Here is a 27,840-nt window from a genome sequence, read left to right as displayed (position 1 = left end):
TTCATACTAAATGCTCACGCGCGTACGCGTAGGATCTGATCTTCAGCCGTCGCGATTATGACACACACAGGAAGGAATAATAACTCAGCTCGCCAGAATATATTTCTACGTGCAAATTGTCTGCAACAAATTTACACGTGTTGTTTACACGTGACGAAGTCACGACCGAAAAGAACGAACGACTATCATGCCGAACGTCGCGTCGCCGTAGCCCTCGACGCGCGCGCGGCAGTCCCGTCCGCGCGCGACCGCGCGCGACGCGAGACCCCAATGGCGACGACGGACGCGCGCGTCGATCCCGCGCACGGCGAGCCGGCGCCGTCGCGCTGCGCCGTCGGCGACTTGCCCGGTGCGTCCTCGAACCATTCGTCTCCCGCGCTCGCGCGCGGTGTCCGACTTCGAGGAAAACCTTCCACCCGCGCACATTCCGCGCGCGAGATGCGACCCCCGCGCGCGCGCGGTCCCTCCTCGCGCGAGCGCGCGTTCCCCCGCGCGTCGCGCGACGTCGACGCGTCGCCGTCTTTTCAAACCCCACGCCGATCCTCGCGTCTCGCCGCGCCGCGAATCTCACGCCCGCGCCCCCGCGCCGCGCGCGACATCGCTTATCAGGAGGGAAGGGCGTGTTCAAGTCCGCGGCCGCGCGCGCGCTTCGTCACGAGCGGAGGCTAATGTCGACCGGAGAGGTCACCAGGTGCGCGTCTCGACTCGCCCTCCGACCCCGCGCGCGCGTTCGAACGTCGAGGGGTAAGGGGTCGCGATCGCGCGCGGGGTCGGAGGGCGCGCGGAGCGGTCGCTCTGCGCGCGCGCGACCGCGACGCCGCGCCGCGCCCTCGCGAGAATGTGTGTCCCTCCGCGATGGAAGGAATTGGAGAGATGCGGACAGACATCGGGGGGGGAACGGCTTCGCCGCGCGCGCGTCCGCGCGCGCGCGCGCGCGCTCCCAACGACCCCCCGCGCGACGCCGACGCCGACGCCGACGCTGATCGCGGCGTCGGCTCGGCCCCGCGCGCCGCGCGCGATCGCGCGCGGCGCTCGAGGCGGGCGCGCCCCCCTCCCCCCCCCCCGCGGGGCGAGATCGGACAACCCCAACGCGTCAGCCCGATCTTTTCGGTGGTGCGGGTCAGATCTCGTATGGGCAATCAGTCGTACAGTAGATTAGTATACAGTAGGTCGTTTTTTTCGCGCCGCTCCTCGCGCTCGCTGACCCGCCCTCCCCCCCTCCCCCTCCCCCTCCCTCCGCATCGCGCGCGCAGGGCCGCGCTTCGACTCGGTTTCCTCGCGCAACTCCCCGGGAAGACCCCGGAGGCGACGATGGCCAGCGCGCTGTACACGGACATCAAGAAGTGGAAGGACGGCAAGCCCGGAAGCATCTTTTGCCGACCGCGCGAGGGCCTCTTCGGGATGCGCGACTGGGCGGACGACCCGGAGCTCGCGCACCTCGTCGCGCCGTCGAACGGCCCGGACGGCGAGGAGAAGTTCCTCGTGATGTCGTCCGAGAACGCCAAGCGCGGGCACATGAAGCGCGGCGGCGCTTCCCGCCCGATGGCGAGGAGAGACTCCCCGGATGGCGCGGCGTCCGGGGACAGCGCCGCGGAGCGCGTGCGGATGGTCGCGGGCGCGGACGGCGGCCTCGACGTGCTCCTCGCCGCCGCGACCGCGGAGGGCGACATCGATGCGGAGGGACGGCGAAGGGCGGGCGCGGGCACGGGCGCGGGCGCGACGACGTCGGGGAAGCGCCCGCGCGACGTCGAGACGCCGCCGCCGCTCGCGGAGACGACCGCGGAACCGGCCGTGGAACACTCGAAGGACGGGCACGTCGTGCGCCACGTCCCGTCGAAGCGACGGCACGTCGTGGGCTCTTCGACCGGCGTCGACCCCGCGCCGGCGGCGCCGGCGAATCCGTTCCGAGGGGTCAAGCGCGCGCCGATCGACGTCGCCGTCGCGGCGGCGAACCCGGAGTTGTCTCGACGGCGGGACCTCGCGGCGGCGTGGGATCACCCGCGGATCGCGCTCGCGCGCGCCGCGGGGTTGAACGCCGTGCGCGCCGCGGGCGCGGGGATGTTCCAGCATCCGTCCGCGCTCTCCGCCGCCGCGCTCGACCACGCCGTCGCGGCTGAGACCCGACGAGCGTCGGCGGCGACGGCGCCGCCGCCTCAGGGCCCGGGGGGGGGCGCGTCGGCGGCGGCGGCGGTCGCCGCGTCCCCCGCGGACCCGGCCGCGGACCGAGCCGTCGCGCTGGCCGCGTCGTTCACCGCCGCCGCCGCGGGCGCGTCCGCGGTTCTCGACCAGGGGGCGCTCGGGAGCGCGCACGCGCTGGGCGCGTGCGTGCGAAGCCTCGCCGCGGAGGCGTCCGAGCTGTACGTCCTACTCGGCCCGCACCCGGCGACGGTTCGAACCATCGTCGCGCTCCTCGTCGCGTGCGCCGCGGGGGGCGAACGCTACCAAGCGGACCAACGCCTCGTCCTGACGCAGCTGTGGGAGGCGTGCCGCGGGATGCACTTCCCGAACGGCGTGGGGGAGACCGAGGCGGCGACGCAGGCGCTGCGGCGGCGCGTCGTGGAGATGGTGGAGGGCGCGATCGCGGCCGCGGCGGGGATGAACATCGGCGCCGTCGCCGCGGGCGCGGGCGCGGGGGCGCGGGCGCGGGCGGACGGCGCCGGGCTCGGGCTCGGGCTCGGGCTCGGGCTCGGCGGCGCGTATAAGGCTGACGCCGAGGCGGTGGCGCGCGCGGTGGCGATGGCGCAGGCGCACGCGCGAGAGCAGGTGCAGATGCGGGCGGGGGCGGCGGCGCAGGTGGCGGTGGCGCGAGCGGAGCGTCCGGAGAGCGCGGCGTCGTGACCGGGCGTCGCGAATGAAGTGTTGAAGTTGTTGTTTAGCTTGGAATAGAGGCGACGCGCGCGGACCTTCGACGCGACCGAGTCGGTCGCGCCGAACGACCCGCGTCGCCGACCGCGCGATGAACCGTCCCCACGGTACGCATCCGCGGTTATTAACAAACACCGAAAGGAACGAATACCCTACACGTGTAATAGCTAGTACCCCGAATCGCCCGACGCGAACGACTTCGACTCCCTCGCCGCGCCGCGCGCCGCCGCCTCTCTCTCGCGCTCCCGACGCGCTCTGCGCATCTCCGACGCGACCTTGACCGCGTCCACGGCGTGCTTGACGTCGTGCACGCGCACGACATCCGCGCCGCGCGGCTGCGCTACGGCGACGGCGTTCGCCGCCGACGTCGCGACGTCGCACGCGCTCGGCGGCGCCGCCGCCGCCCCCGCGTCTCCCCTCGCGTCCCCCCTCGCTATCAACGCCCCTAAGAAACCCTTCCTGCTCGCGCCGTACAGCATCGGCGCGTGCGTCACGCCTCCGCCGCCGCCTCGCGTCACGCCGTCTCGCACCGCGCCCAAGTCTGCGGTGAGCTCGGCGCACCCTCTCGCCGTCTTCGCGAATCCGATCCCCGGGTCGAGCCACAGCCGCCACGGCTCGATCCCCGCTTTCGCCGCTTTCCTCGCCGCGGCCGCGAGCTCGATCCCCACGACGCCGCACGTGTCGCCCTCCGCGTACGTTACGTTCGAAGTCGACTGCATGTCGGAGGGGTCGCCGCGCATGTGCATCGCGACGTAGGGCGCCGGGAACGGCAACGCCGCGACCGCCGCGCGCATCTCCGGATCCAACGACCCCGCGCTGACGTCGTTGATCACGTCCGCGCCCGCCTCCACCGCGCGCGTCGCGACAGCGCCGTAGAAGGTGTCCACGGATACGTACGGCGCGAACGCGCGCGCGCCGCGCGCGACGTCCGACGCGAACGCGGCGACGACGGCGGCGACGGCGGGGACGACGCGCGCGGACTCGTCCGCCGCTGAGAGCCGAGGGAGGGTCCGCACGAGGCGACGATGGCGAGGGGCGGGGTCGAGGGGGCGTCAGGGGTGGAGTCGTGAGGCGTCGAGGCGCGTCGGGAATGAAACCAGCGAGGGGCGGTGGGCGGAGAGTGACGACGACCGCCGGGAGATAATAAAGTCCTTAAGGATCGGCGTTCACAACGCGAACGGGGTCGTACGGGGACCAGTGCGAGGAAGTGTTTAGGAGGACGCGCCTGAGACGCGCGTCGCGCCCGGGCGCGTGGACTGCCCGCCGACGTCCAGGAACATCGCGCCGTCGTCCGCCATCCGCCTCGCCGCGCGCACGACCGCGTCCAGGTCAACAGCGGATTTTGATGTAACGTCCGCATCGTCGCCGTTACGGTTAACCCTGGTATTCAGCGCGCCGCCGTCGCTGAACGAATCCGGGGTGACGTTGAGGACGCCCATCACCGCCGCGTCGTCGTCTTTCCAGCTCCACAGCCCGTCCCGCAGCGGCATCACGCGCCGCATCTCGTCGCCGCCGACGTTACGCTCGCCGCCGGCGGCGGACCAGATCGCGCGCGCGGTGCGAAGGCTACGAGATATGACGCGGTCGGAGGAGGAGGAGGATGAGGAGGACGTCGCGTCGGCGTCGGCGGCGGCGGCGGCGGCGTCGGCGTCGGAATCATCCGCGTCGGAATCCGCGTCCAGATCCACGTCCAGATCCGCGAGCGGCGCGAGGACGAATCCGCGCTCGCGGTACCTCGGATGCGGCACGGTCAGGCGCTCGCGATTCACCGCGCCGCCGCCGTGGAAGATGATGTCCAGGTCGATCGGTCGCGGCCCGAATCGAACGCCGCCGTCGACGCGCCCGAGCTCTCGCTCCACGCGCTTGAGCGCGTCGAGGAGTTTAATCGGATCGGCCCCGACGTCCGGGTCGTCCACGCGCGCGACGAACGCGGCGTTCAGGAAGACGGGCTGGTCCGCGACGTACGCGGGCGCGGTCTCGTACAGCGACGAGTGGCGCTCGACTGCGGCGGGCGGGCGGGAGGGAAGGAGGGAGGGAGGGACGACGGCGTGAGGCGAGGCGACGGCCGCGAAGGAGGGCGTTCCGAGACGGACGCGCGAGGAGGAGGACGGACGACGCGAGGCGCGCGACGCGACGCGACGCGAGGCGCACCGACGATGCCAGCGGCGTTCAGCAGACGCAGCGCTCGGCGGAAGAGGTCCACGCGGTCGCCCTGGTTCGACCCGATCGCGACGACCGCCCGGCACGCCATGTCGGCGCGCGCGGGACGAGTGCCGTGGGGGGTTCTCGTTGAGGTCGCAGGGTTTGGGTCGTCGGGCTCCTGTGAGTGCGAGACCAAGATGAAGACTTTTTCCGCCCGTCGAGCATCGCGCGTCGCCTCCTCGGGCTACCTACAGTACGTGTACCTATCGCTACCTATACGCCTAACACGCCTCGCACAACGCGCCGCCGCCGCGAGGCTTCGCGACGGTGATGAAACAGTTCACGGGCGACATCACGTCTTCGTCCGCGGCGACGCGCACGAACCCGCCGCCGCGTCGTCCGCCGATGATGCAAATCTCGCGCTCGCACAGCGCCCGGAACGTCTCGCACAGCACGACGTACGCGCCCACGCCTCTCTCCTTCCCCGACCGCACGCAGTCTCTCCCGAGCGTGCCCTTGACGCAGCACGGACACAGAACGAGGCCGCGGATCTCGTCGAGACCGAACGCGAGGTCGATCAGCCGCGGGGACAACGCGCCGCACAGGTGCACGCCGACGAGGATCGCGCCCCCTCTGGCGCTGCGCTCTGATCGGCCGCAGACATCCGACGTGGCATCCGACGTGGCATCCGACGTGGCATCCGACGCATCGCCATCACCGCATTCGTCGCGAATCGCCTCCACGACGGACTCGCCGTACAGGTCCACGTGGCGGAACGTCACGTTCGCGCGGGCTCTCACGTGCGTCAAGTCCATCGTGCCGTCGGCGTCGAGCATCACGATCTTCGCGCGCGGGAACCAAAACGAAAACAGAATCGCCGCGACGCCCTTGCCGCTGCACGCGTCGAAGATCGTCCACCCGGCGCCGTCGACGGAGGCCTGATCGTCTGACGTGGCGTCCAGCGCGGCGATCAGCGCGCGCGTCTTCGCCGCCGCCGAGAACGCCTCGGTGACCTCCTTGTGCGCCTTCTTCCCCGCGAAGAGTCGTCGCAGGCGCGGGTCCCTCAGGACGCGCGACGCCCAGAACGGTTCGCGCAGAAGCGTCGCGACGTACGAGTTGTCCCCGGCGCGCTCGGCGAGTCTGCGAGCGACGCGCGCGGAGAGAAACGCGCGCTCCTCCTCCGTCTCCTCCTCCTCCTCGACCTCGTCGTCGCCGGCCGTGCGTTTCTCTCCGCCGCCGCCGCCGCCGCCGCTGGTCGCGGCCGCGCGGCCGCTGTCGTCCTTCGCGCGAAACCGCGCCATCCCTTCGCTCGTGAGCGACCACGCGGGCGCGGCGCCGCCGCCGCCGCCACCGCCGCGCGTCCTCGTCCACCACGTCCCGAGCGTTCGTCGAACCTCCGCGTCGGACGGATGCCGCTTCATTCGCTCGCACGCCGCGCCGTAGCGGCATCGCGTCGACGCCTCCCCCGCGCGCGTCGCGCGCGTCGCGCGCTTCGCGCGCTTGATCTGCCCGAGCGCCTCTCTGACGCGCGCGCCGCACGTCGTCGTGGCGTCGCCGAAGTCGTGGCAGAGCGCGCAGGGTGGAGACGGCGAGGGCGCGACGACGCCGTCGGACGACGCCGCCGACGACGACGACGCGGGGCATCGCCGACCGTTCGTGAGGTGCGGCCAGCACACGAAGTCGGTCGCGACGACGCCGCCCAGGGTCGCCACGCCCACGGGGCCGCGGCGTACGGGTGAGAACTTGTGCGCGTACGGAACCCCGGGGCCGTCGAACGTCGGCGCGGGGGTCGGAGGACGCCGCGACGACGCGTCGTCGTTCCTCTCGCTCTCGTCGGCGTCGGCGTCGGCGTCGCCGGCGTCGCCGCCGCCGCCGCCGCCGCCGTCGTCGTCGTCCACCGCGAGCGCGGCGATCCCCGCCGCGGCCGCGTCCGCGTCGCGCGAGGCGCGCGGGGTCATCCACCCCGTCCGACGCGCCGTGGAGACTGGCCGCGGCGGCGGGGGGGCGCGAGATCGAGGTCGGACGGAAGACGGCGACGAAACTCATCAGACGTGTTGTAAGATATTCGATCCCTTCGTCAGTGTCGCCCGCGCGTCCGCGCGCGCCGCGTCGGCGTCCAGACGCGATGCGCGCGTCGGACGACCACGAGAAGCTCCTGACCGCGAAGAAGAAGCCGCGCTCCACGTCGCGGTGCCGGTGGTGCCGGTGCGGGAGCACGACGCTGTTCGTCATCCTTCTCGTCTTCGTCGCCGGCCTCGCGCCCGCGGTGTTTCACCGCGGCTCGTCGCAGCATCCGATCATCCGAAGGGAGCGGAACGAGCGCGTGGTGTTGCCGCTCGAGGCGTGGAAGGAGCGACATCGGAAGGACGGCGGCGGCGGAGGCGAGGGAGGAGGAGGAGGAGGAGGAGGAGGAGGAGGAGGAGGAGGAGACGGCGGCGGAGGAGGAGGGGGGGGAGAGAAGCCGGCAGAGGGCGGATAGCGCGTAGCGTGAAGACGGAGGAAAGTTTCACAGGCCCTCTCATCAACGCCCTCGCGCGCCGTCCCTTCTCATCACTCCTCTCCGCGCGCGAACGCGTGCGCGCGCGACTCACGGTTCGCCCGCACCGCGCCCGCGCTCCCTCCAGCGGCGACCGACCGTCGACGCCGTCCGTCGTCGCCCCGCGCGTCCGTCGCCGCGCCGCGCCGTCGCTCCCGGAGACCCCGACCCTAACCGCGATCGTTCGTTCGTTCGTTCGTTCGATCGATCTCACTCGAGATGGTCTGCGTCCGCCCCGCGCGCCTCGACGACCTGTGGGCGATGCAGCACTGCAACCTGATGTGCCTGCCCGAGAACTACCAGATGAAGTACTACCTCTACCACGCGCTGTCGTGGCCGCAGCTGCTGCACGTCGCGGAGGTGCGCGGCGACGTCGTGGGGTACGTGCTCGCGAAGCTGGACGAGGACTCGGAGATCTGCCACGGGCACATCACGAGCCTCGCGGTGCTTCGATCGCATCGCAAGCTCGGCATCGCGGCGAAGCTCATGACGGCGGCGCACGACGCCATGCGCGGCGTCTTCGCGGCGGAGTACTGCTCGCTGCACGTGCGCGTCTCGAACGAGGCGGCGATCCATCTGTACGTGGACACGCTGGGGTACGAGGTGCGAACGACAGAACGCGCACGTTCCGTTTGCTTTCACCCGTCCCTCGGTTTCAATATTTGATCGCGCCTCCTTTCAACTGACCGATGAAAACATACTCGTCTTGATGCGCAGCGAAACGACGTGGAGGCGAAGTATTACGCGGACGGAGAGGACGCGTACGACATGCGGAAGACGTTTAAGAAGCTCGCGGAGGAGGTGGAGAAGACGGGGGGGGACGGCACGTTGATAGAGAAGCTGAGGGCGCTGGCAGTGTAGTCGAGCGAGCGATCGTCGCGGCGAGGAGGGTTGGGAGGCGGCGTCGATGCATTTTGTCACGTCAATCAGAATTTTTTTACACCGCGCGCGTCCGATCTCGCGGCGTCACGTCAGTCCTCGACGCGCTCGCCGCCGCGCGGCCCCCTCGTCGGTCGGTCCTCGCCGACTCCCCTCATCAGCCCCGCTCGGGTCTCTTCGCTCGCTCGTCGCGTCGGTCTTCTTCGTCATGTCCGCGTTCGAGGAGCTCGGCGTGTGCCCCGAGCTCATCCGCGTCGCGGACGGCGAAGGATGGCTGCTCCCGACGCCGGTGCAGGTGCGATCTATACACTGGTCCCCGTACGACCGCGTCCGCGTGGTGAACGCCGATCCTTAAGGACTTTTCCCGGCGTGTCTCTCCGCCCAGGGTCCCTCGCTCACAATCCCCGCCCTCGACGCCTTTGAACTCCGCTTCTGACGCCTGTGAACCCCACCCCGACGTCGCTTCGTATGGAACGACCCCGCAGTCCGAGGCGATCCCGCTCGTGCTCGGCGGCGGCGACGTCCTCGCCGCCGCGGAGACGGGCAGCGGGAAGACGGGCGCGTTCGGGATCCCCGTGCTGCAGATAGTGCACGAGGCGCTGCGCGACGCGGCCGCGACGCGCGCGGTCGCGTCGTCGTCGTCGTCGAAATCGTCGCCGCCGGCGGGTTCGACGACGGTCGTCGCGATGAGGTGCGTTCTATACACTGGTCCCCGTACGACCCCGTTCGCGTGGTGAACGCCGATCCTTAAGGACTTTCGCCGGCGTCTCTCTCCGCCCAGGGTCCCTCGCTTTCAATCCCCGCCCTCGACGCCTTTCAACTCCAACTGACGCCTTTCAACTCCACCCCGCCATCGCTTTGTATGGAACGACCCTGAGCGCTATCGACCGCGACGCGACGTTCGCGGTGTCGCCGCGCGGCGACGTCGCGCAGGCGCGCGACGAGCGGTCGTGGGCGGGCGGCCGCGCGACCGCGGGGGTGAGCTCCGGGAAGCACGCGTTCGAGTGCGTCGTCCGCGACGACGGGCTCGTGCGCGTGGGATGGAGCGGCGTCGCGGGATCGCTCGGCGGCCTCGGCACGGATAAGGTGCGTTCTATACACTGGTTCCCATACGATCGCGTAGGCGTGGTGAACGCCGATCCTTAAGGACTTTCTCTCCCGGCGCATCTCTCCGCCCAGGGTCCCTCGGTTTCGATCCCCGCCCTCGACGCCTTCCAACTTCAACTGACGCCTTTGAACACCACCCCGACGTTCGCTCGTATGGAACGGCCCTAAGCGATCCTGGGGGTTCGGCGGCACGGGGAAGAAGTCGCACGCGGGCGCGTTCGCGGACTACGGCGAGCCGTACGGTCGCGGCGACGTCGTGACGTGCTTCCTGGACCTCGACGTTGGGACGATCTCGTACGCGAAGAACGGGAAGGACCTGGGCGTCGCGTTCGAGCTGCCTCCTGAGGTGCGTTCTATACACTGGTCCCCATACGACCGCGTTGGCGATGTGGACGCCGATCCTTAAGGACGTTGCCCGTCGCATCTCTCCGCCCAGGGTCCCTCGCTTTCAATCCCCGCCCTCGACGCCTTTCAACTCTACCTGACGCCTGTGAACCCCACCCCGACGTCGCTTCGAATGGAACGACCCTGGAGACGACGACGGCGAGACGAGCGTTGTATCCGGCGGTGTGTCTGAAGAACGCGGAGGTGGGGGTGACGTTCGGCGGCGCGACCGACGCGGCGTTCGCGCACGCGCGCGAGGGGTTCGTCGGCGTCGGCGCCGCGGGGAAGGACGTCTTGGAATGGGGCGGCGGCGGCGGCGGCGGCGGCGGCGGCGGCGGCGGCGAAGGCGACGGCGGCGGCGGCGGCGGCGGCGGCGGCAGCGGCGGCGGCGACGGCGGCGACGAACGAAAACGAAACCAAACCGCCAAAAACGCCGCCCGCTCGCCGACGGCCATCGTCCTCGAGCCCGCGCGCGACCTCGCGGAGCAAACGCACGAGTTCTTCCGCGCCTTCGCGTCGCAGTTCCGCAACCCCGCGATCGAGACCGCGCTGTGCGTCGGCGGCGTGGACATCGGCCCGCAGCAGAGGGCGCTCCGCGACGGCGTGGACGTCGTCGTCGGCACGCCCGGCCGCGTGATCGACCTCGTCGAGCGCGGCGCGCTGCGCGTCTCGAGCGCGCGGTTCTTCGTGCTGGACGAGGCGGACCGACTGCTGGACACGGGGAACAGAGACGCGATCGTGAAGTTGTTTAAGAAGCTGCCGAAGAGCGGGCCCGGGTTCGCGCGGTTGCAAGTGTTGCTGTTCAGCGCGACGTTGCACTCGCCGGAGATTGCTTCGCTCAGGTTCGTTTCTCTCTTCGCCCACCCCTCGGTTTTAATCCCGACACACCTCGACGCCTCACGACTCCGCTTCTGACGCCTTTGAACTCCACCCCGACGTTCGTCGCTTCGAATCGAACGACCCGCGACCCGCAGCGACGTCTTGTGCGAGAATCCGACGTGGGTTGATCTGAAAGGGAAAGACGCGACCCCGGAGACGGTGCACCACGCGATGGTGATGATCGACGACGATGAGAGCGTCGATGTAGATGCGTTATCCCCGCGCGCCGTGACGGATAACGTCCACGCGTTCGACGACGTGAAGAACGACCCCGCCGCGAGACGCTCGCAGCGGACGAAACTTCGCAAACCGCACGCGCTCAAAGCGATCGTGGACAAGTACAACATGGACCAGTGCCTCATCTTCTGCCGGACGAACTTCGATTGCGACAACCTCGAGACGTTTCTGAACACGATCGGCGGCGACGGCGGGCGCAAACACGCCGGAAGAAAGCTCGAGAAGGGCCCGCAGAATCCGTACAGCTGCGTCGTCCTCGGCGGCGCGCGGTCCATGGAGGAACGCCGTCGAAACTTGAAGCTGTTCAAAGAGGGCGACGTCAGGTTCCTCGTGTGCACGGACGTCGCCGCGCGCGGCCTGGACATCAAAGGCTTACCGTTCGTCGTGAACATGACGCTGCCGGATCGGAGCGAGGACTACGTCCACAGGGTGGGCCGCGTGGGACGCGCCGACACGTACGGGCTCGCGATCTCGTTGGTGTCCGCGGCGAAAGAGAAGGTGTGGTACTGCAGTATGAAGGGGCACAAGCCGTGGTTTAACCCGACGCGCGAGGACTGCGCGACGCACGTGGCGTGGTACGACGAGCCGAAGCTGTTGAAAGAGATCGAGGCGAGGTTGGGAGGGGACGTGAAGGCGCTGAACGCGGACTATTCCTTGCCGGCGTCCATCGCGGGCGGCGGCGGCGGCGGCGGCGGCGGCGGCGGCGGCGGCATCGTGTACGGGCAACGCCGCGGGAACGAGGAGAGCGCGGAGACGTGCGCGCGTCTGGAGGCGTACGCGCCCGCGGTTCGAAGGCTCGCGCAGCTCGAGTTCGAAGCGCAGGCGAGCTTCTGGTCGTTGAAGCGGAAGTTCGCGACGTGACGATCGACGAATGAAGCCGAAGGGGTATTCCGCGACGCGTCGTCGCGAGACTATATTACACGCGCGCGATTCGATTCGTCATCGCGCTCAAACGACGTCCACTCGCAGACCGCCACGTCGCGCCACGTCATCATCAAATCATCAAATCACCGCGACGCCCGCCTACGCCTCGCGCGCGAACACCCCCGCCGCGCCCATGCCGCTCCCGATGCACATCGACACCACGCCGACGTCGCTCCTCCGTCGATGCATCTCGTGCATCAGCGTCGCGACGCACCGCGCGCCCGTCGCCCCGAGCGGATGCCCGAGCGCGATCGCGCCTCCGTTCACGTTCACCTTCTCCGAGTCTAGCCCGAGCTTCTCCGCGCAGTACGTCGCCTGCGACGCGAACGCCTCGTTGAGCTCGAAGAGGTCGACATCGTCGACGCTCAGATTTCCGGCGCGTTTCAACGCCTCCGGAATCGCCACCGCGGGGCCGATGCCCATGACGATCGGGTCCACGCCGACCGCGGCGAACGAGACGAACGTGCCCATGATCGGGAGATTGTGCCGCTGCGCGTACGCGCGCGACGCGAGGAGGACGCAGCCGGCGCCGTCGCTCACCTGCGACGCGTTCCCGGGCGTCGTGCTGCCGCCTTTTTTGAACACGGCGGGAAGCTTCGCGAGCGACTCCGTCGTCGTCCCCTCGCGGATGCCGTCGTCCTCGGTCACGACGACGGGCTTCGTCTCCCCGGTCTTCGGATCCTTCCACGTCGTGTGCACCGGGACGATCTGCGAGTCGAAGCGGCCGTTCGCGCGCGCGGCGGCGGCGCGCGCGTGCGACCGAGCCGCGAGCGAGTCCTGCTGCTCTCGCGTGATCTTCCACCGCTCCGCGACGTTCTCCGACGTCACGCCCATGGGCACCAGGCACGACTGCGCGTCGGAGGAGGACGCGACGCGCGGGTTCATCCCGCCCTCCCACTTCATCGGGTTGAGCGTCATCGTCTCCACGCCGGCGGCGACGCCGACGGAGTAGTACCCCGCCTTGATCGCGGCGGCGACGTCCGCGCACGCCTGCGGGGTCGTTCCATACGAAGCGATGTCGGGGTGGAGTTGAAAGGAGTCAGAAGCGGAGTTGAAAGGCAACGCGGGCGGTGATTGAAAGCGAGGGATGGGAGGAGAGACGCGCCGGGAAAAGTCCTTAAGGATCGGCGTTCACCACGCCAACGCGGTCGTATGGAAACCAGTGTAAGATAAAACGCGCCTGCAGCCCGCTCGAGCATTGCCGGTTCACGGTTCGAACCGGCACCTCTTTCGGGAACCCGGCGAGAAACATGCCTATTCGGCACTCGTTGGCGCGCTGGGACGAGTTCCCGAGGACGCTCCCGACGACGACGTCGCCGATGTCGTTCACGTCGACGCCCGTCTTGGTCACCGTCGCCTTGAGGGTCGAGGGTCCGTAGCGCGAAGCGATATTTTCGGGGCGGCGTTCAAAGGCGTCAGAAGCGGAGTTGAAAGGCGTCGAGGTGTGTCGGGATTGAAACCGAGGGGTGGTGGGCGAAGAGAGAAACGCCGGGAGAAAAAGTCCTTAAGAAATGAAGTTCACCACGCCGACGCGGTCGTATGGGGACCAGTGTACATATGAGGACGCGCCTTGAGCAGCGTCGCGAGGAGGTCGTCCGCGGGGGTGTTGTTCAAGCCGCCGCGCTTCGCGCGCGTGATGGGCGTGCGCAGCGCGGAGACGACGACGACGTCGTCGGGGGACTTCGCGGCCTGGACGACGCGACGACGGCGGCGGGGGAGGGACGGTCAGGTCGAGGAAGCGATCGATCGCGCGCGTTGTTACTCATTCCGCATCGGTCGCCCGCTGCCCTAACCCTATTCGCGGCGCCGCGGCGGGATCTGGGCCGCTCGCGCGGCGACGGCGCGCGCGCGGCGCGCGCGCGTCGCCGCCGCGCGATCGCGACGACGCGGAACGCGCGCGCGGGAAAGTGCGCGTTGGGAAGGGATGGACGCGCGGACGCGCGCGAGATCGTCGCGGCGAGGGAGCGACGCGTCGATCGATCGTTCCGCCGACGATTTCCCTCCTCGTCGCGACCGACGTCGACGTCTCGAGAGGCGAGGGCGCGGGGTGGGACGCACCGCGGCTCGGCACGGCTCGCGTCTGAGGGTCTCCGCGGGCGCGGGCGTCTCCGCGAGGTGCGCGTTCAGCCGCGCGATGCGGCTCGCGGCGGTGGGGGGCGTCATGTCGTCGCGGGGCGCGCGTCGTTTTGACAGGATGCGGAGTCAGCATCGTTCGAGACGAAACGTCGCGTCAAGTCGCAAGTCGTCAGGTTCGTCGTTGAACGCCGCGCCGTCAGTCTTCTCGTCAGTCGAACGACGCGCGCGATGGCGTGCGTCGCGGCCGCGGCGGCGCCGGTTTGGAGCGCGCGACGGCCGCTGCCGCTCGCGGGGGGGATCGGGAGCGCGCTCGCGAGGCATCGTCGGGCGGTCGCGCCGTGCCCGCCTCCGAACGCGCGACGAGGACAACCTTTCGCGGAATGGTGCCGCGAGAACGGAGAGCGGGGGGAGAGGTTGCTGGAGGAGTTCGACGACGACGTGTTCTCACCGGGGGAGCTGACGAAAGGGAACTCCGAGCGGAGGATTCGATGGAAGTGTCGCGAGTGCGGATGGACGTGGAGAGCAGGATTGGCAAACCGCACGAAAGACAAGAAACCAACTGGCTGCCCCGGGTGCGCCGGTAAAGTGCCTTCGTGGTTTCACAGCCTCGAGCTGACTTGCAAGGAGAGCGATGGAAGATTCGAACACTTGATAGGGGAGTGGGCGCATCCGACGAAGCGCATGAAGGACTTCACGCCGCGCTCCAACGAGAAGGTTCCGTGGAAGTGTGGCGGGTGCGGTCACGAGTGGGATGCGAAGATCCATACCCGCACGAACGCCACGCACCCCAGCGGGTGCCCGAAGTGCGCGGGTCGCCACCTGCACGACCTCGAGGTGCACTGCGCGCAGAGCGACGGGCGACTGGATCATCTGCCAGGGGAGTGGGCGCATCCGACGAAGAGCATAAAGGACTTCGCGCCGGGCTCAAACGAGAAGGTGCCGTGGAAGTGCGGCGGGTGCGGTCACGAGTGGGATGCGACGATCTCTCACCGCACGAACGCCACGCACCCCAGCGGGTGCCCGAAGTGCGCGGGTCGCCACCTGCACGACCTCGAGGTGCACTGCGCGCAGAGCGACGGGCGACTGGATCATCTGCCAAGGGAGTGGGCGCATCCGACGAAACGGATGAAGGACTTCGCGCCGGGCTCAAGCGAGAAGGTGCCGTGGAAGTGCGGCGGGTGCGGTCACGAGTGGGATGCGACGATCAATGCCCGCACGAACGCGAACGCCACGCACCCCAGCGGGTGCCCGAAGTGCGCGGGTTTCCACCTGCACGACCTCGAGGTGCACTGCGCTCAGAGCGACGGGCGACTGGATCATCTGCCAAGGGAGTGGGCGCATCCGACGAAGAGTATGAAGGACTTCGCGCCGGCCTCCAACGAGAAGGTGCCGTGGAAGTGCGGCGGGTGCGGTCACGAGTGGGATGCGACGATCGCTAACCGCACGGCCACGCACTCCAACGGGTGCCCAGTGTGCAACCCAGGCGGCCGCAACCGTTTTGAACGCCAAGACGACCCAGTCGACGCGGCGCGAGTCTAGTAGCTAGACATCAGACGACGAGCTAGCACTCTATACTCTAGACTGTTTTACGCCGCGCGCGCTAACTAATCGAGCAAAAAACACGGGTCCAGGCTCTCGAACGCCCCGCCGACGTCCGCGTCAGGCTCCTCCCTCGCTACCTCCACCCCCAACGCCCCCCGCGCGGCGACCCACATCGCGCGCGCCATCGGCCCCAACACCCCGCGCGTCGCGAACGCGTCGTCCAGCTTTCGCGCGCGGTCGCGGATCGCCGCGTCCGGCGCGGGCGCGTCCGTCGCGAGCGCCCAGAGCGCCAAGCACGCGCGGCACACGGGCGCGAACGCGGCTTCGTGATTCGTGACGCCGCCGGCCCACGAAGACGCGTCCGACGTGGCGGATGATGACGTGGCCGCAGATGCATGTGCTGACGTGGACAACAAAAGCGCCGCCGCGGCTTCCTCCGCGGAGCGAAGCGCTGCCTCTCGCGCGTCCGCGGCGGCGGAAGATCGCGCGACGCCGCCGCGTCGCAACGCGCGCGCGGCGAGCTGACTCAGCAGAAGCGCCTCCGCGTGATGATTATCCGCCTCGCGGTCGAACAGCCTGCGCACGACGCCCACGCCCGCGATCGCGTCTCTCAGCGCGGACGCTCTCACCGGCGGCCCCGAGCTCGTCTTGAATAAGAATCGCTCGAAAGGCGGCCACCGCGCGAGGCGGTCGGCGACGTTCGCGAACGCGACGCGGAGCGTCGCTTCCGTCTGCGCGTCGGACGGAACGCCGACGTCGGCGCGCGTCGCCGCGCGACTTGCGACGTCGCGCACGTCCTCGTCCTCGTCCTCCATCATCGTGAACGCGGCGAGCCACGCGCGGAGGATCGGCTCGCCGAGCGTCGGAGCGTTATTTTCTCCGACAGTCTCGTCCGACACTTTGGCGGGCGGCAGGCGCGAGAGGAGCGTCGACGCCGCGAGCGCGCTCGCAGCGGCGCGCCGCACGTCCGCGGGGCGCTCGGGGGACGCGCCCGCGGCGATGAGCCCCGTCAGCGAGGCGACCGCGGGCGGAGGGATCCCCCCGGTCGCCTTCGCCGCCGCTTCCCACCGCGCGACGCGTACCGCGGCGAGTCTGCCGAGGCACGCCAACGCCGCGCACCGCACGCGCTCGTGCGCGCCGCGACGCGCGATGGACTCGACGAGCCGCCACTCGTCGTCTTCCGATTCGTCCACGTCAGCATCTTCGGCATCTTCCACGTCAGCAATTGATTCATCATCACCGCCCTCGGCGGCTTCGCGCACGACCTCGTCGGACAAAATCTTCAACAGGACGCCTCGCGCCGCCGCGTCGTCTTCTTCGCGCTCGGGGGATATCTCGCCGCCGCGCGCGCGGACGTGCGCGCGCGCGATAGCCCCGGGCATCGTCGCGAACGTCGCGAGCGACCGCGCGAGCTTCGCGCTCGCCCTGGCGTACGTCGCGCGTCTCGCCTCGAGCGAGGCGACCGATTTCGAGGTGGAGACGCCGTTCGAGGGACCCGAACCCGAACACGATTCCGCTGACGTGGGATTATCCTGTGATTCGCTCGCCGCTTCCGTCCACGCCGCGACCAACCCCAGCGCGCGCCGCGCGCACGAGTGCCGCGTCTCCACCGGAAGCAGCTCGTCGATCAGGAACGTCCGCATCCGCGGCACGTCAAGCCCCGCGGCGGTCACCGCGTCGACCCCGCCGAGGTCGCGCAGCGCTTTCATCGCGCCGGCTCTGGCCTCGTACGGCGCGGTCCTCGCCAGGCACGCGAGCGCCGCCGACGTGGCGTCGTGCGATTCGTTCGATTCGTCCCCGTCCCGTTCGCGCCATCGCGTCGTCGTCGCGAGCGTCACGGCGACGCGCGCGGCGACCTTGCACCACGTCGCGTCCCCCGGGGAGACGGACGTTCCCATCCGCGCGGCAGCCTCCGCGCGTCGGCCTCCGCCGGAGAGCGCGACGAATCGACGCGCGCCGGCGGCGACGTCGCACGATCGCCGCGCGGTTTCGAGCAGCGCCGCGAGCGAGGACGACGCCGCCACGTCGGACGACACGTCGGACGACGACACGTCAGCATCATCCGCGAGCGAGAGCACCGCCTCGACGCACCGCAGCCACTCCGTCGCGACCGCGGCGACGGGCGTGCCCGTCGCGAGGTACGAACAGCGAAGCAACCCCTCCGCGGCGACGTTCGCGACGGCGGACGCGCCGTCTGCTTCTGCGCCCCCACCCGCCCCTCGCGCGGCGAGCACCACCTCGCGCGCGCACAGCAGCGCACCGTGCGCGGCGTTGTACCCGACGACCGGCCCGCCGCCGCCGCGCGAGCCGCGGCGCGGCGCGAGCTCGGAGAGGAGGTCGCCGACGACGGTCGCCGCCGCGCCCGGGTTCACGAGGGGCGCCAACGCGCGAGCCGCCGCGGCGCGCACGGCGTAGGGCCGCCCCGCCGCGCACCGCCGCACGATCGGAATGAAGTCCGACGGCGCGACGCGCGTGACGTCGTCTTCTCTCTGCGCGCGCGCCGCGGACGCGCGCAAGCGCGAGAGCATCGCGAGGATCGGGTAGAGGCTCGGGTGGAGCGCGCCGCGGGCGTCGAGCGCGTCTATACGAGCGAATGTCGGGGTGGAGTTCAAAGGCGTCAGATGGAGTTGAAAGGCGCCGAGGGCGGGTATTGAAAGCGAGGGATGGGCGCAGAGAGACGACGGGAAAAGTCCTTAAGGATCGGCGTTCACCACGCCGACGCGGTCGTATGGGGACCAGTGTGTGGAACGCACCTCCGGCGGCGGCGAGTTCGTCGAGGAGGAACCGGTGGAGGTCGCAGAACCTGTGGAAGAACTCATCCGCGGTGACGCCGCGTCGTCCCGTGCCGCCGCCGCCGCTTTTCGAAGACGCGGAGTCTGCGGTGTTCATGAACCCGCAGACTTTGACGAGGAGCGCGGCGAACGCGAGCGTCGCGGCGTTTCGAACCTGCGCGCGCGGCGGACGGACGACGCGGGGTCGGTCAACGCGCGAACGAAAATTGAAACCGAATCGATTCGACGCGAGCGGGCATCGGGGGCGGGTTCGAAGCCGCGCGGGGTCACCGCTCAGTGGAAGGGCACCATAGTGTTTCACATCAATCTCGCGAGTCAGGGGATTGACAGATTGTATGTATGGTATCATCAACGCGCTGCTCACGCGCGCGGCTTCGAACCGCGACGAAACGAAAAAAAAAAAAACCAAATAGAACGAAAAAAAAAATGACCGAGGCGCGCCGCGCACGCGGGTCGTCGAGAGGACTTCCCGCTCGACGTTAATTGATGGAACGTGGGCGCGACCCTCTGTGTTGTGTTAATGTCGCTGAAGCACAAACCGATGCGCTCGATGCCGAACGTTACAGGCGCAGGTAACGATACTTCAGCGTCGGTATTCGGGTATCCGGGTCCGACGGAGACGGCGAAAGCGAAAACGCGACAGAGACGGATAGACGCACCTCCCAATGCGGGGACGAGAACCCTCGCATGGCGACGCGTATCCCGCGCTCGACGAACGCGGTGGTCTCCGTGGAGAGCTCCTTATCCATGAACGCGGCTCGAACGACGTTGAACGCGTGGACTTGAGGGACGTGGACGCCCGCGGACTGCCCCGTCGCCACCGCGCCCGATCGCACGTCGTCGCCGTCGTCCTCCTGCGCGGGACCGAAGGATCGCCGAAGGAATACGAAGACCGTTAATACGTGAATAATAACAAACGAAATGCGCGCGTACTGTGATAGGGGCGGTGGTTTAAGCGACGGACGCGCGGCTCGGTCCTGGCCAGGGTAGTTTATTGTTCGATTCAGCCGACGATCGTCCTCACGACTTGATCAGTAGAGGGAGCCTGGGTTTCGTCATCGCTGCGCGCGTCCGTCGTTTGAACCACCGCATCCGATGAAAAACAGAAAACGCGAGGAAGGAAAGACGCGCGACCGGGGAGAGAGAATCAAAGTACACCCACCGCGATGTCGAGCAACCGTCTCATCGCGTCGTGCAGCAACGCCCGCGGCACTCCCGGCGGCTCCGCCGAAAAAACAGCCATGAATCCAGCCGGAATCCCCGCGCTTCGTCGTATCAAATCCGCGACGCCCTGCCCGGGCGCCCGCAGCCGCTCGAACAGCGCTTCGAGCCACGCCCCGGGGAGTTCGCTGAGCTCGCGTCGCGACGACCGGAGGAGACGCTCGCCGAGGCACGCGAGACCGACGCGCGTCTTCTCGATCGCGCCGTTGTGTTTCATGACGAGAATCGTCCGGATCAAGCGCTCGCCCGCGGCTTTGAGCTGCGACGGATCGAGGAGGCCGGCGTCGGCGTCGCGCGCGGCGTCGCCGTCGCCGCCGCCGCCGCCGTCGCCGCCGTCGCCGTGGCGGTTCGCGCCGCCGGGCAGAGGCACGACGCGCGCGAGCTCCCCGGTGAGGAGGGACACCTCTTTCATCGTGAGCCAACACGCGGTGACGATCGTCTGCGCTTTCGGGGCGAGCGTTACGCCGCCATCCTCTGATTGGTCCACGTCAGCATCCAGGTCATCATCGCCGCTCACGTCGTCGTCGTCGTCGTCGTACGCTCCGCCCGCGGCGGCGGCTGCCGCGGCCGCCGCGCCCTGGTCGGAACCGCCGCCGAGGGTGTCGGGGTTGATCTCTCGCGACTCGGCGGCGATGAGAGCGCCGCTCGGGGTCGAGATAGAACTCAACGCGACGCCGGTGACGCGCTCGAGCAGCGACAGCAAACGCGCGAGGCAAGCCTGACGCATCACGCGAGCGATGTGAAGAGTAGAGTTATGGAGTTGTAGAGTTATAGAGTCAGAGTAGATTCGATTCGGGGGTACGGTAGCGTTCGTTCGGGGACCAAACGCGGGACGACGACCGACCGGGGGAGGGGAGACGGCGCGCGCGGCTCGGTCCTGGCCAGGGTAGTTTGTTGTTCGATTCAGCCGACGATCGTCCTCACGACTTGATCAGTAGAGGGAGCCTGGGTTTCGTCATCGCCGCGCGCCGCCGCCTCCTTCGTGTGCACGCAACGCGATGCAAAGAAGAAGAAGAAGAAGAAGGAGGGTCGTATGGAACGCAGTCTCGACGTCGTACCTTCATTTCGGCGCTCTCCTCGACGCTCGCGGCGACGAACGGAATCTCCGCGAGGACGTACCGCGTCGCGAGGAGCGCGCCGTGCGCGAGGCTCTGTCGACACGCGGTCATCATGTCTTTCTCCGCGAGCTCGCACTCGTTCTCGATCAGGTCGCACATGTTGTCTGCTCGCGGAGAGAGGCGTTCGGCGCGTTCAGTAAACGTCAGCGACTGGATTTTTTTTATCCGGGGCGGGCGCGAGAGAGAGAAAGGAGAGAGAAAAAAATATCGATCGCGTCGACGCCCTCAGCGCGTGTCTTGACTTCACCGAGTAACTCGGACAGTACTAGCACATATTAGAAAATATGTTCGCACACATCACAGGACGAAAGGTCGCGACGGAAAGAAGAAAAGAACCGAACCCAACCCAACCGAACCGAACCGAAACGAACCGAACCGAAAAAAGTAACGCACCCAACACGCGCGTCGCGGTCGCGCCCGCGGACGCCCGCGTCGCCCCCTCCGCCGGCGTCGTCGCGCTCGGAACCGGCGCGAGCTTCACGTCCCATCCTAAATCTAACGCGTACTTCCGGAATAGCAAACGCGTCAGCTGCGCCGCGGCGTCGGACTCGCGCGCGCGCGGCGACCGCAGCAATTTCAACGCCCACCGCAATCGCGACTCGAGCGCCGTCGGCGTCTCCGCGCCCGCGAGCGGCGCGGGATGCCTCTGAAGCAAACTGAACGCGCTCGCGCGCAGCTTATCCCACGAGTCCACCGCCGCGCCGAGGAGCGACGTCGTGCAGTCCTCGCGCAGGCAGGGAAGATACGGGCTCGCCTCGAGCGCGCGCGCGGCGAGCTCCGCGGCGGGGTCCCCGGCGGCGGCTTTTTCCATCGCGCGCTTCGTGCTCTCCGATCGCTCGTGCTGCGCTCGGTCCTCGCCGCCTTCCGCGACGCCCCACGTTTCGACGACCGCGTTGAGGAGGTCCAGCGCGGTGAATTTTCTCTCGTACGGCGCGCCGGGGTACGCGCTCGCGAGGAGCGCGCGCACGAGCCATTTCGTCCATTTTTCGCACGCGACGGCGCGGAGGATGAACGCGTCGGCTTCCTCGGGGGTGAACGCCGCGGCGCCTTTGCCACCGTAACGCACATCATCCGGCGGTTTCTCATCGCCGAACACAGCCCGTCGACGCGAGATCTGGCGTATCATCACCGCCGCTCGCAGCTGCCCGGTCTTCACGCGCGCGAGCAGCCCGCGCAGCATCGACCCGAGCGCGTTTCGAAACGCCGCCGAATCTCCTCTGAGACACCCCGGCAACGCCGACTTTAGCAAGTCGAGCTCTAAATCGCCGGGCAACGACGCGGTGCGGCCGTCGAGGCACACGAGTTCGAGCGCGTCGCAGCGCGTCCGCGCGTCACGGCACACGACCGCGCGCTCGAGGAGCTCGCGAGGGACTTCAAACGAGGGGCCGTCGTAGCCGCCGGCGGCGAACACGACGGGGGAGACCCTCGCCACGCACGCCGGGTCGAGCAGCGCTCGCGCTCGCGCCGCGCGCAGCAGCGCGACGAGCGCGCCGCTGCGCCGCTCGCTCCACGCGGCGTCGTCTGATTCGTTCAATCCACGTGGCGGCTTCTCGTCCACGAGATGTTTCAAAAGCGGCACGATTGACGCGCCGTCTCGCTTCAGAAGCGGCGGCAGCGCGTAGGTCACCGCGCCGACGCGCGCTCGTCCTTCGCCGAGCATCGTCTTCAGTAACGGCGGGACCCACCACGCGCGCCACGCCGTGACAGCCTTCCCGCCGCCGCGGCCGAAGCACACGACGTCTGGGCCGCCGCCCATCGGCCCCCGGGTGGTCCCGCCGAGTTTTTTCTTCGTTTTTTCGTTTTTTCGTTTTTTCGAATCGCCCTCCGGCGCGGTCGCGGATGCGGACGCGGACGCGTCGTCGTCGTCGCCGCCGCCGCCGTTCGCCGCGCGCTCCTCCTCCTCCTCCATCTCCTCCAGGAGCTTCGCGCTGAGCGCGGCGACGAGCGTCCCCGCGGCGCAGCTCACGGAGTCGTCGCGCATCGCGTCGAGCGTCTCCGCGAGCAACTCGGGCGCGACTGCGAGGAGCCTCCGGGCGCCCAGACGCCGCGTCGCGACGGAGAGGGGGACGTACCGCCCCTTGCAGTGCGCGCCCTTGTTCAGGAGCTGCCGCGTCGCGGCGATGAGAAACGCATCATCGTGTGGCGTTTTTGTGTTCGCGTTCGCGTTCGCGTTCGCGCGGCGGCGGTCGAAAATGCTCTTGACGTCGAGTAAGTGCTCGAACGCGGCTTGGACTTCCTTCACCGTCTGCGACAGCGGGTCTTCCCAGTTCGCCCACAGGATGCCGAGCACTCTGTCGGACAACTTGTCCGACATTACAACGCTCGCGGTCGCGGTCGCGTCCGCCACCTCGGCGGTCGCGATCGCGCTCGCGCGCTGCAGCGACGCTTTCAACGCCGCCGAGGCGTGAAACTTGTAGTGCGAGTCCCTCGGCTTCTCCATCGCGTCGCACACCGCGGGGAGAGCGCCGTCGTACAATAACGTCCACGATTCGTGCGTTTCATCCTCTATTTTCGCGTCTGTCCGACGACGACGCGTCGGCATCGGCGCGACAAGAGCCGCCGCGGACGCCGCGGTGAGGATCCCTCGCACCGCGGCGAGCCTTCCGAACGGCGTGAACGTCGCCGCCTGCTCGCGCAAGCTCGTCCCTCTCGGCGCCAACGCGACGGCGTCGATCGGTGACCCTGGAGTTGAAAGGCGTCAGACGGAGTTGAAAGGCGCCGAGGGCGGGTATTGAAAGCGAGGGACCCTGGGCGGAGAGATGCGCCGGGAAAAGTCCTTAAGGATCGGCGTTCACCACGCCGACGCGATCGTATGGGGACCAGAGTGAGATAGAACGCACCACTCGGCGCCGCGCCGCCGCCGCCGCCGCCACCGTCTTCGTCGTCACGCCGCGGGAAGAACGCGTCCGCGAGGACGGCCGCGTGCGCCGCGGGCGTCGCGCCCACGCCCGCGGCGGCGGCGATCGACACCCCCGCGGATATCGCCGCCTCTCTGGACAGCGCGCGCTCTCGCAGCGACCGCGTCAACGCGAGGACCAAGTCCGCGAACGCGGCGGCGGCGGCGGAGGCGGCGGGGGCTGTCGTTTTTGGATTCGAAATCGAGTCTTCTGCGCCGCCGCCGGCGCCGATGAAGACGTCGCCGTGCCTGTGAAGGAGACAGTACGCGATCGAGATGGCGTCGTGCGCCACCTCCATCTCCGCGGGAGGGACGTGCCTGCCGCTCAGCGCCTCGTCGATCATCGCGTCGACGCCTGATGGACGGATGGAAGAAAACGACGCGCGCGCGGGGAGGGAAGAAGTGCTCGGTGAGATGATGCCGTTTCGGCGCGCGATGCGATCGATGCGGTATGTGCGCGTCTGAAGAGAAGAGAGAGAAGAACCATATCATCGAGGAAGAATAGGATAGGGAAGGCGACCGCGGCGGCGGCGACGGCGACGGCGGCGGCGACGCGCACAGCTGGCGGCCTCGATCGAATCGGTCAAAACCCGTTCGCAACAGCGCCTAGAGGGCCGGGCTCCATAGCCCCAAACGTTCTGGCTTGAGATGGTAATTCCAGCTTTTGAAAGGAGTGTTCGTCATGTTCGATCGAGCCGCCGCCGCGTTCGCCGTCGCCGTCGCCGTCGCCGCGAGGTTCCGCCGAAAAGTACGAACGGGTCGAAAAAAAGCGCGCGGCCGGATGGACGTCGGGAAGACGCGCCTTCGGCGACGAGCGCGGCGATGGGCACCGCGCCCCTTCGAAGCACGCGCTGCTCCATCCCCGTCTGCGGCTGGCGCCCGTTCACGCTCGCGAGCGCGGTCGCGCATCGCAGCATCCTCGCGCCGCCGCCGCCGCCGCCGCCGGGATTGCGATTGTCGGGATCGGACCCGCGCTCGCGCGCCTCCGCGACCGCGGCGAGAATCTCCGATCCGAGCGCCTCCTCCGCGACCGCGCGCGCGCGCGGGGGGAACCTCCGGAGCGACGTGATGACGTATCGGTGCAGCGGTCGCGAGTTCTCGAGGAAGATGAGCGCGAGGAACGTCGCGACGCCCGGCGCGAACGCGGCGTCCGGCTCGAGCTCGGCGTCGTCGTCGTCGTCGGCGTCGACGGCGATCGACGACGACGACGACGTCCCGGCGCGACGGTCGCGACGCGCGCTCTTCGTCGCGCGCCCGCCGTTGGCGAGGAGGACGAGCGCGTCCACGAGCGCCCTGAGCGCCTCCACCTCCGCGAACGTGGACCCGAGGCGCGTGAACGCTCGCAGCGCGCGCTTGAACGCGCGCGCGCTCTCGGACGCGGATGCGGCGGCGCCGACATCGACGTCGTCGTCGTCGTCGGACGCGTCGCCGGGCAGCGACGATACCCGCGCGACGTACGCCTCCGTGAACACGACGCCGGCCTCGGAGTAGCGCTTCCGCCGCTGCTGCTTCGCGCCGATCCCGGACGCCATCGCGGAGACGCCGCGGGACGTCCGCGCTCGCCCGTGCGCAGCGCGCACTGTGTCGAGGTTTTCGAGTACGAGTGAGCGTGCAAGACTTCTTCCACGTGAGCCTCGGAAAACGCGACGAGTTCAAACCTCGCCCGCGCGCCGCCCGCCCGCCTCATCCCGCTCCCTGCTCTTCGCCGATCGCGCGCATGCCGCCGGCGACGACGCCGTCGTCGCCGCCGCCGTCGCTCTCGCGGATGACGATCTGCGGCTCCCGCGGCGACAGCCTCTCGCTCGGGCCGTTCCTCGACCGCCTTCCTCGAGAGCTGCTCGAGGAAAAGATACTGAAAGCGCTCCCGACCACCGCCCTGACGCTCTTCGGCCGCACGTGCCGAGGCGCGCGCGAGATGATGATCGAGTCCGGGGACCGCTACCACGGCGATGGGCGCTCGCGCCCCGAAGGATGCCCTACGTGCGGCAAGTTCTCCGTGTACGACTTCGTGACCTCCGTGCCTTTGCTCGCGTGGGCCCTATCGAACGGCCTAAAGGTAGACGCGACTATCTGCGGCAACGCCGCCTTCCATGGCGCGCTTGACGTCCTCGCGTTCGCGCGCGAGAACGGAATCCCGTGGGATCTCGATACGTGCGATGGAGCCGCGCAAGGCGCGAAACTCGACGTCCTCCAGTGGGTGATCGACCGAGGGTGTCCGCTGGAGATGAGCGCGTGCGAAGTCGCCGCCGAGGTAGGTCACCTCGACGTTTTAAAGTTTCTGCGCGCGCGAGATCCGCCGTGTCCCTGGGGCCCGCGCGTGGCCGCGGGCGCCGCGGCGAATGGGAACCTCGAGTGTTTGAAATGGCTGCACGAGAACGGGTGCGAGTGGGACGAGCGCGTCTTGAAGCTCGGGTCGCGGCACAACCACGCGGAGCTCTGCGCGTGGGCGGTCAGCGCCGGCGCTCCGGAGTGGCATTCGGACTCGGAAGACGAGGACGACGAGGAGGAAGTCGACGAGGAGGGCGTCGACGACGTCGGCGACGAATTCGCAGAAGACGAGGAGGTGGACGAGCTCGAGGACACCGAGGTGGACGATGAAAACGAGGCGGAGGAGTGGTAGTCTCGCGAGTCGAACGAAGCCGCGAACGACGCGCTAAGGATGAACGAACGAAGGCACTACGAAGGCACTACGAAGGTTCGAACGAGAGCACACGACGACGTGTTTGGAATGACTCGTCATCGTTACATTCAAGCAGCATACACGTTCTACACGTTCGTACATCGTAGTTTACACACGCACGCGTCGTCGCCGTCGTCGTCGCCGTCGTCTTTTCGTCGTCGTCGTCGTCGTCGTCGTCATAAGTCCACCACTCATAATCCACCAATCATAATCCACCACATAAGCGAAGGAAATGAATCACAGGGTGCCCGAACGAACCAATCACGTCCGCCCGCCCCCTCCACGCCACGCCACGTCGGCATCACCACCCCGCGGCTTCCTTCTCGCGCAGGCACGCCTCCGCGACTTTCCGCATGAATTTCGCCCTGCCCGCGTCCCCCTCCTCCTCCGCGCTCGCCGCGTTCCCTTGCAGAATCGCGACGAGCGCGTCGTCGATCTCCCCGGAGCGCGCGAGCTGCACGATCGCGCCGCGCAGATCGTCCACGCCGTTCGAAGCCGCGGCCATGATGATCCGGAACTTATCCCCGACGGTTCTGACGGGCGTCGGACCCGCGGGCCCGAACGCGTCGCCGCCGTCGACCATCGCCTGATCCGCGGGCGTCCAGACGTTCGCGTCGCTCGCGGAAGAGGCTCCGGCCGCGTTCCTCGCGCGGCGGCGAAGCGCGTCGTCGCGCTCTTCCTGGCGCTCCCTCGCGACGATCGTCCACTTCTCGAGGGCTTGGAGTTCGCACAGGACGTCGTCGCCGAGGGGCCCCCGCGCGGCGGCTTCGCGGATGCGTTCCGTGAGATGCGCTCGAAACTCCGGCGTCATGAGCGGGCCGCATCGCACGGTCTCGTAGTCCATCGCCTCCATGGGCGTGCTGAGGAGGTGCTCGATCAGCTGGTCGTGGTCGCCGGCTGCGAGGTCGAGGGAGCGCGCGGGGGCGGGGCGTCAGACGGCGAGATCCGATCGGCGACCGGTTTGAAATGCCGCGCCAGGCGCGAAAAAAACGAAAAAGATGCCAACGTCCGCGACGCGCGGGTCGGGAACGGCGCGCACGTTTGATCTCGCGCTCCGCGGCGTCGCCGCGGATCCCCGCCTCGATCGCCTGCTGCCGCTCGATCGCGGCGTCGACCGCGGCGTCCGTCTCTTCCTTCTCCGTCTCCATGAGCTTCTTCATGCGCTCGTACAGGACGCCCGTGTTGAGCTCGTCGTCGCGGTCGATCCCGTCGGGTCCCGCGCGCGGCGCGATCGTCGCGGCGCGTCCGCGGGCGACGCGCGACGCGCGGCGCGTCGCGCGGACGCGGACGCGGACGGCCGGCGCGAGCGGCGCGCGGAGGAGGGTCGTCGTGAACGCGGACATGGTGGGCGCGCGGACCGAGGCGGATGCCGCCTTCGCGCGCGAACGAGTGCTGGTCAACGAGCCGGGCGTCCACGTGGCGAACGACTGGACAGCTTGCACCAGACAGACGAAGCGAGCGCGATATTTTTCTTCGGTGGTGGTCACGCGAGGACCGCGCGCGTACCAGGGTAGCTCGCGCGTCGTGATGACAGATGTCACGACTCTTCTCTTCTTCGCTAC

At 68.9% G+C, this 27,840-nt stretch overlaps 12 protein-coding genes across 12 annotated transcripts; 6 read left to right on the top strand and 6 right to left on the bottom strand.

Moving 5' to 3' along the window:
• Nucleotides 1–1,311: 1,311 nt before the first annotated feature.
• MICPUCDRAFT_41848 (uncharacterized protein) lies at nt 1,312–2,838 on the top strand (the record flags this gene model as incomplete). The annotated part of the gene is made up of 1 exon (XM_003062066.1): nt 1,312–2,838. One exon carries the CDS (start codon nt 1,312–1,314, stop codon nt 2,836–2,838), a length of 1,527 nt encoding a protein of 508 aa, XP_003062112.1.
• A 194-nt stretch (nt 2,839–3,032) lies between these two features.
• Nucleotides 3,033–5,116, bottom strand: MICPUCDRAFT_51589 (uncharacterized protein; the record flags this gene model as incomplete). The annotated part of the gene is made up of 3 exons (XM_003061855.1): nt 3,033–3,845; nt 4,098–4,867; nt 5,017–5,116. The coding sequence occupies 3 exons, from the start codon at nt 5,114–5,116 to the stop codon at nt 3,033–3,035; spliced, it is 1,683 nt and encodes a 560-aa protein (XP_003061901.1).
• Nucleotides 5,117–5,288: 172 nt separating this feature from the next.
• Nucleotides 5,289–6,965, bottom strand: MICPUCDRAFT_51588 (uncharacterized protein; the record flags this gene model as incomplete). Its single annotated transcript, XM_003061854.1, has 1 exon — nt 5,289–6,965. One exon carries the CDS (start codon nt 6,963–6,965, stop codon nt 5,289–5,291), a length of 1,677 nt encoding a protein of 558 aa, XP_003061900.1.
• A 167-nt stretch (nt 6,966–7,132) lies between these two features.
• On the top strand, nt 7,133–7,486 carry MICPUCDRAFT_51587 (uncharacterized protein; the record flags this gene model as incomplete). The annotated part of the gene is made up of 1 exon (XM_003062065.1): nt 7,133–7,486. One exon carries the CDS (start codon nt 7,133–7,135, stop codon nt 7,484–7,486), a length of 354 nt encoding a protein of 117 aa, XP_003062111.1.
• A 276-nt stretch (nt 7,487–7,762) lies between these two features.
• MICPUCDRAFT_20989 (uncharacterized protein) lies at nt 7,763–8,404 on the top strand (the record flags this gene model as incomplete). Its single annotated transcript, XM_003062064.1, has 2 exons — nt 7,763–8,146; nt 8,261–8,404. 2 exons carry the CDS (start codon nt 7,763–7,765, stop codon nt 8,402–8,404), a joined length of 528 nt encoding a protein of 175 aa, XP_003062110.1.
• Nucleotides 8,405–8,630: 226 nt separating this feature from the next.
• MICPUCDRAFT_28833 (uncharacterized protein) lies at nt 8,631–11,966 on the top strand (the record flags this gene model as incomplete). Its single annotated transcript, XM_003062063.1, has 6 exons — nt 8,631–8,717; nt 8,908–9,113; nt 9,301–9,508; nt 9,699–9,875; nt 10,064–10,755; nt 10,888–11,966. The coding sequence occupies 6 exons, from the start codon at nt 8,631–8,633 to the stop codon at nt 11,888–11,890; spliced, it is 2,373 nt and encodes a 790-aa protein (XP_003062109.1). The 3' UTR covers nt 11,891–11,966.
• An 86-nt stretch (nt 11,967–12,052) lies between these two features.
• Nucleotides 12,053–13,205, bottom strand: MICPUCDRAFT_44754 (uncharacterized protein; the record flags this gene model as incomplete). The annotated part of the gene is made up of 2 exons (XM_003061853.1): nt 12,053–12,943; nt 13,098–13,205. 2 exons carry the CDS (start codon nt 13,203–13,205, stop codon nt 12,053–12,055), a joined length of 999 nt encoding a protein of 332 aa, XP_003061899.1.
• Nucleotides 13,206–14,257: 1,052 nt separating this feature from the next.
• Nucleotides 14,258–15,568, top strand: MICPUCDRAFT_51583 (uncharacterized protein; the record flags this gene model as incomplete). Its single annotated transcript, XM_003062062.1, has 1 exon — nt 14,258–15,568. One exon carries the CDS (start codon nt 14,258–14,260, stop codon nt 15,566–15,568), a length of 1,311 nt encoding a protein of 436 aa, XP_003062108.1.
• Nucleotides 15,569–15,593: 25 nt separating this feature from the next.
• On the bottom strand, nt 15,594–19,052 carry MICPUCDRAFT_48370 (uncharacterized protein; the record flags this gene model as incomplete). Its single annotated transcript, XM_003061852.1, has 3 exons — nt 15,594–18,152; nt 18,325–18,517; nt 19,023–19,052. The coding sequence occupies 3 exons, from the start codon at nt 19,050–19,052 to the stop codon at nt 15,634–15,636; spliced, it is 2,742 nt and encodes a 913-aa protein (XP_003061898.1). The 3' UTR covers nt 15,594–15,633.
• Nucleotides 19,053–19,510: 458 nt separating this feature from the next.
• Nucleotides 19,511–25,130, bottom strand: MICPUCDRAFT_41843 (uncharacterized protein; the record flags this gene model as incomplete). Its single annotated transcript, XM_003061851.1, has 5 exons — nt 19,511–20,302; nt 20,643–20,806; nt 21,096–23,348; nt 23,543–23,953; nt 24,386–25,130. 5 exons carry the CDS (start codon nt 25,128–25,130, stop codon nt 19,511–19,513), a joined length of 4,365 nt encoding a protein of 1,454 aa, XP_003061897.1.
• A 185-nt stretch (nt 25,131–25,315) lies between these two features.
• Nucleotides 25,316–26,218, top strand: MICPUCDRAFT_51578 (uncharacterized protein; the record flags this gene model as incomplete). The annotated part of the gene is made up of 1 exon (XM_003062061.1): nt 25,316–26,218. The coding sequence occupies one exon, from the start codon at nt 25,316–25,318 to the stop codon at nt 26,216–26,218; it is 903 nt and encodes a 300-aa protein (XP_003062107.1).
• A 101-nt stretch (nt 26,219–26,319) lies between these two features.
• MICPUCDRAFT_48369 (uncharacterized protein) lies at nt 26,320–27,631 on the bottom strand. The gene is made up of 2 exons (XM_003061850.1): nt 27,318–27,631; nt 26,320–27,175 (listed from the first exon to the last, which is right to left on the bottom strand). The coding sequence occupies exons 1-2, from the start codon at nt 27,619–27,621 to the stop codon at nt 26,580–26,582; spliced, it is 900 nt and encodes a 299-aa protein (XP_003061896.1). The 5' UTR covers nt 27,622–27,631; the 3' UTR covers nt 26,320–26,579.
• Between the last annotated feature and the right edge of the window lie 209 nt (nt 27,632–27,840).

This window comes from Micromonas pusilla (genome assembly GCF_000151265.4).
Source record: "Micromonas pusilla CCMP1545 genomic scaffold MICPUCscaffold_11, whole genome shotgun sequence".
Classification (NCBI taxonomy): domain Eukaryota; kingdom Viridiplantae; phylum Chlorophyta; class Mamiellophyceae; order Mamiellales; family Mamiellaceae; genus Micromonas; species Micromonas pusilla.
This window is presented reverse-complemented; position numbering and strand designations above follow the sequence as displayed.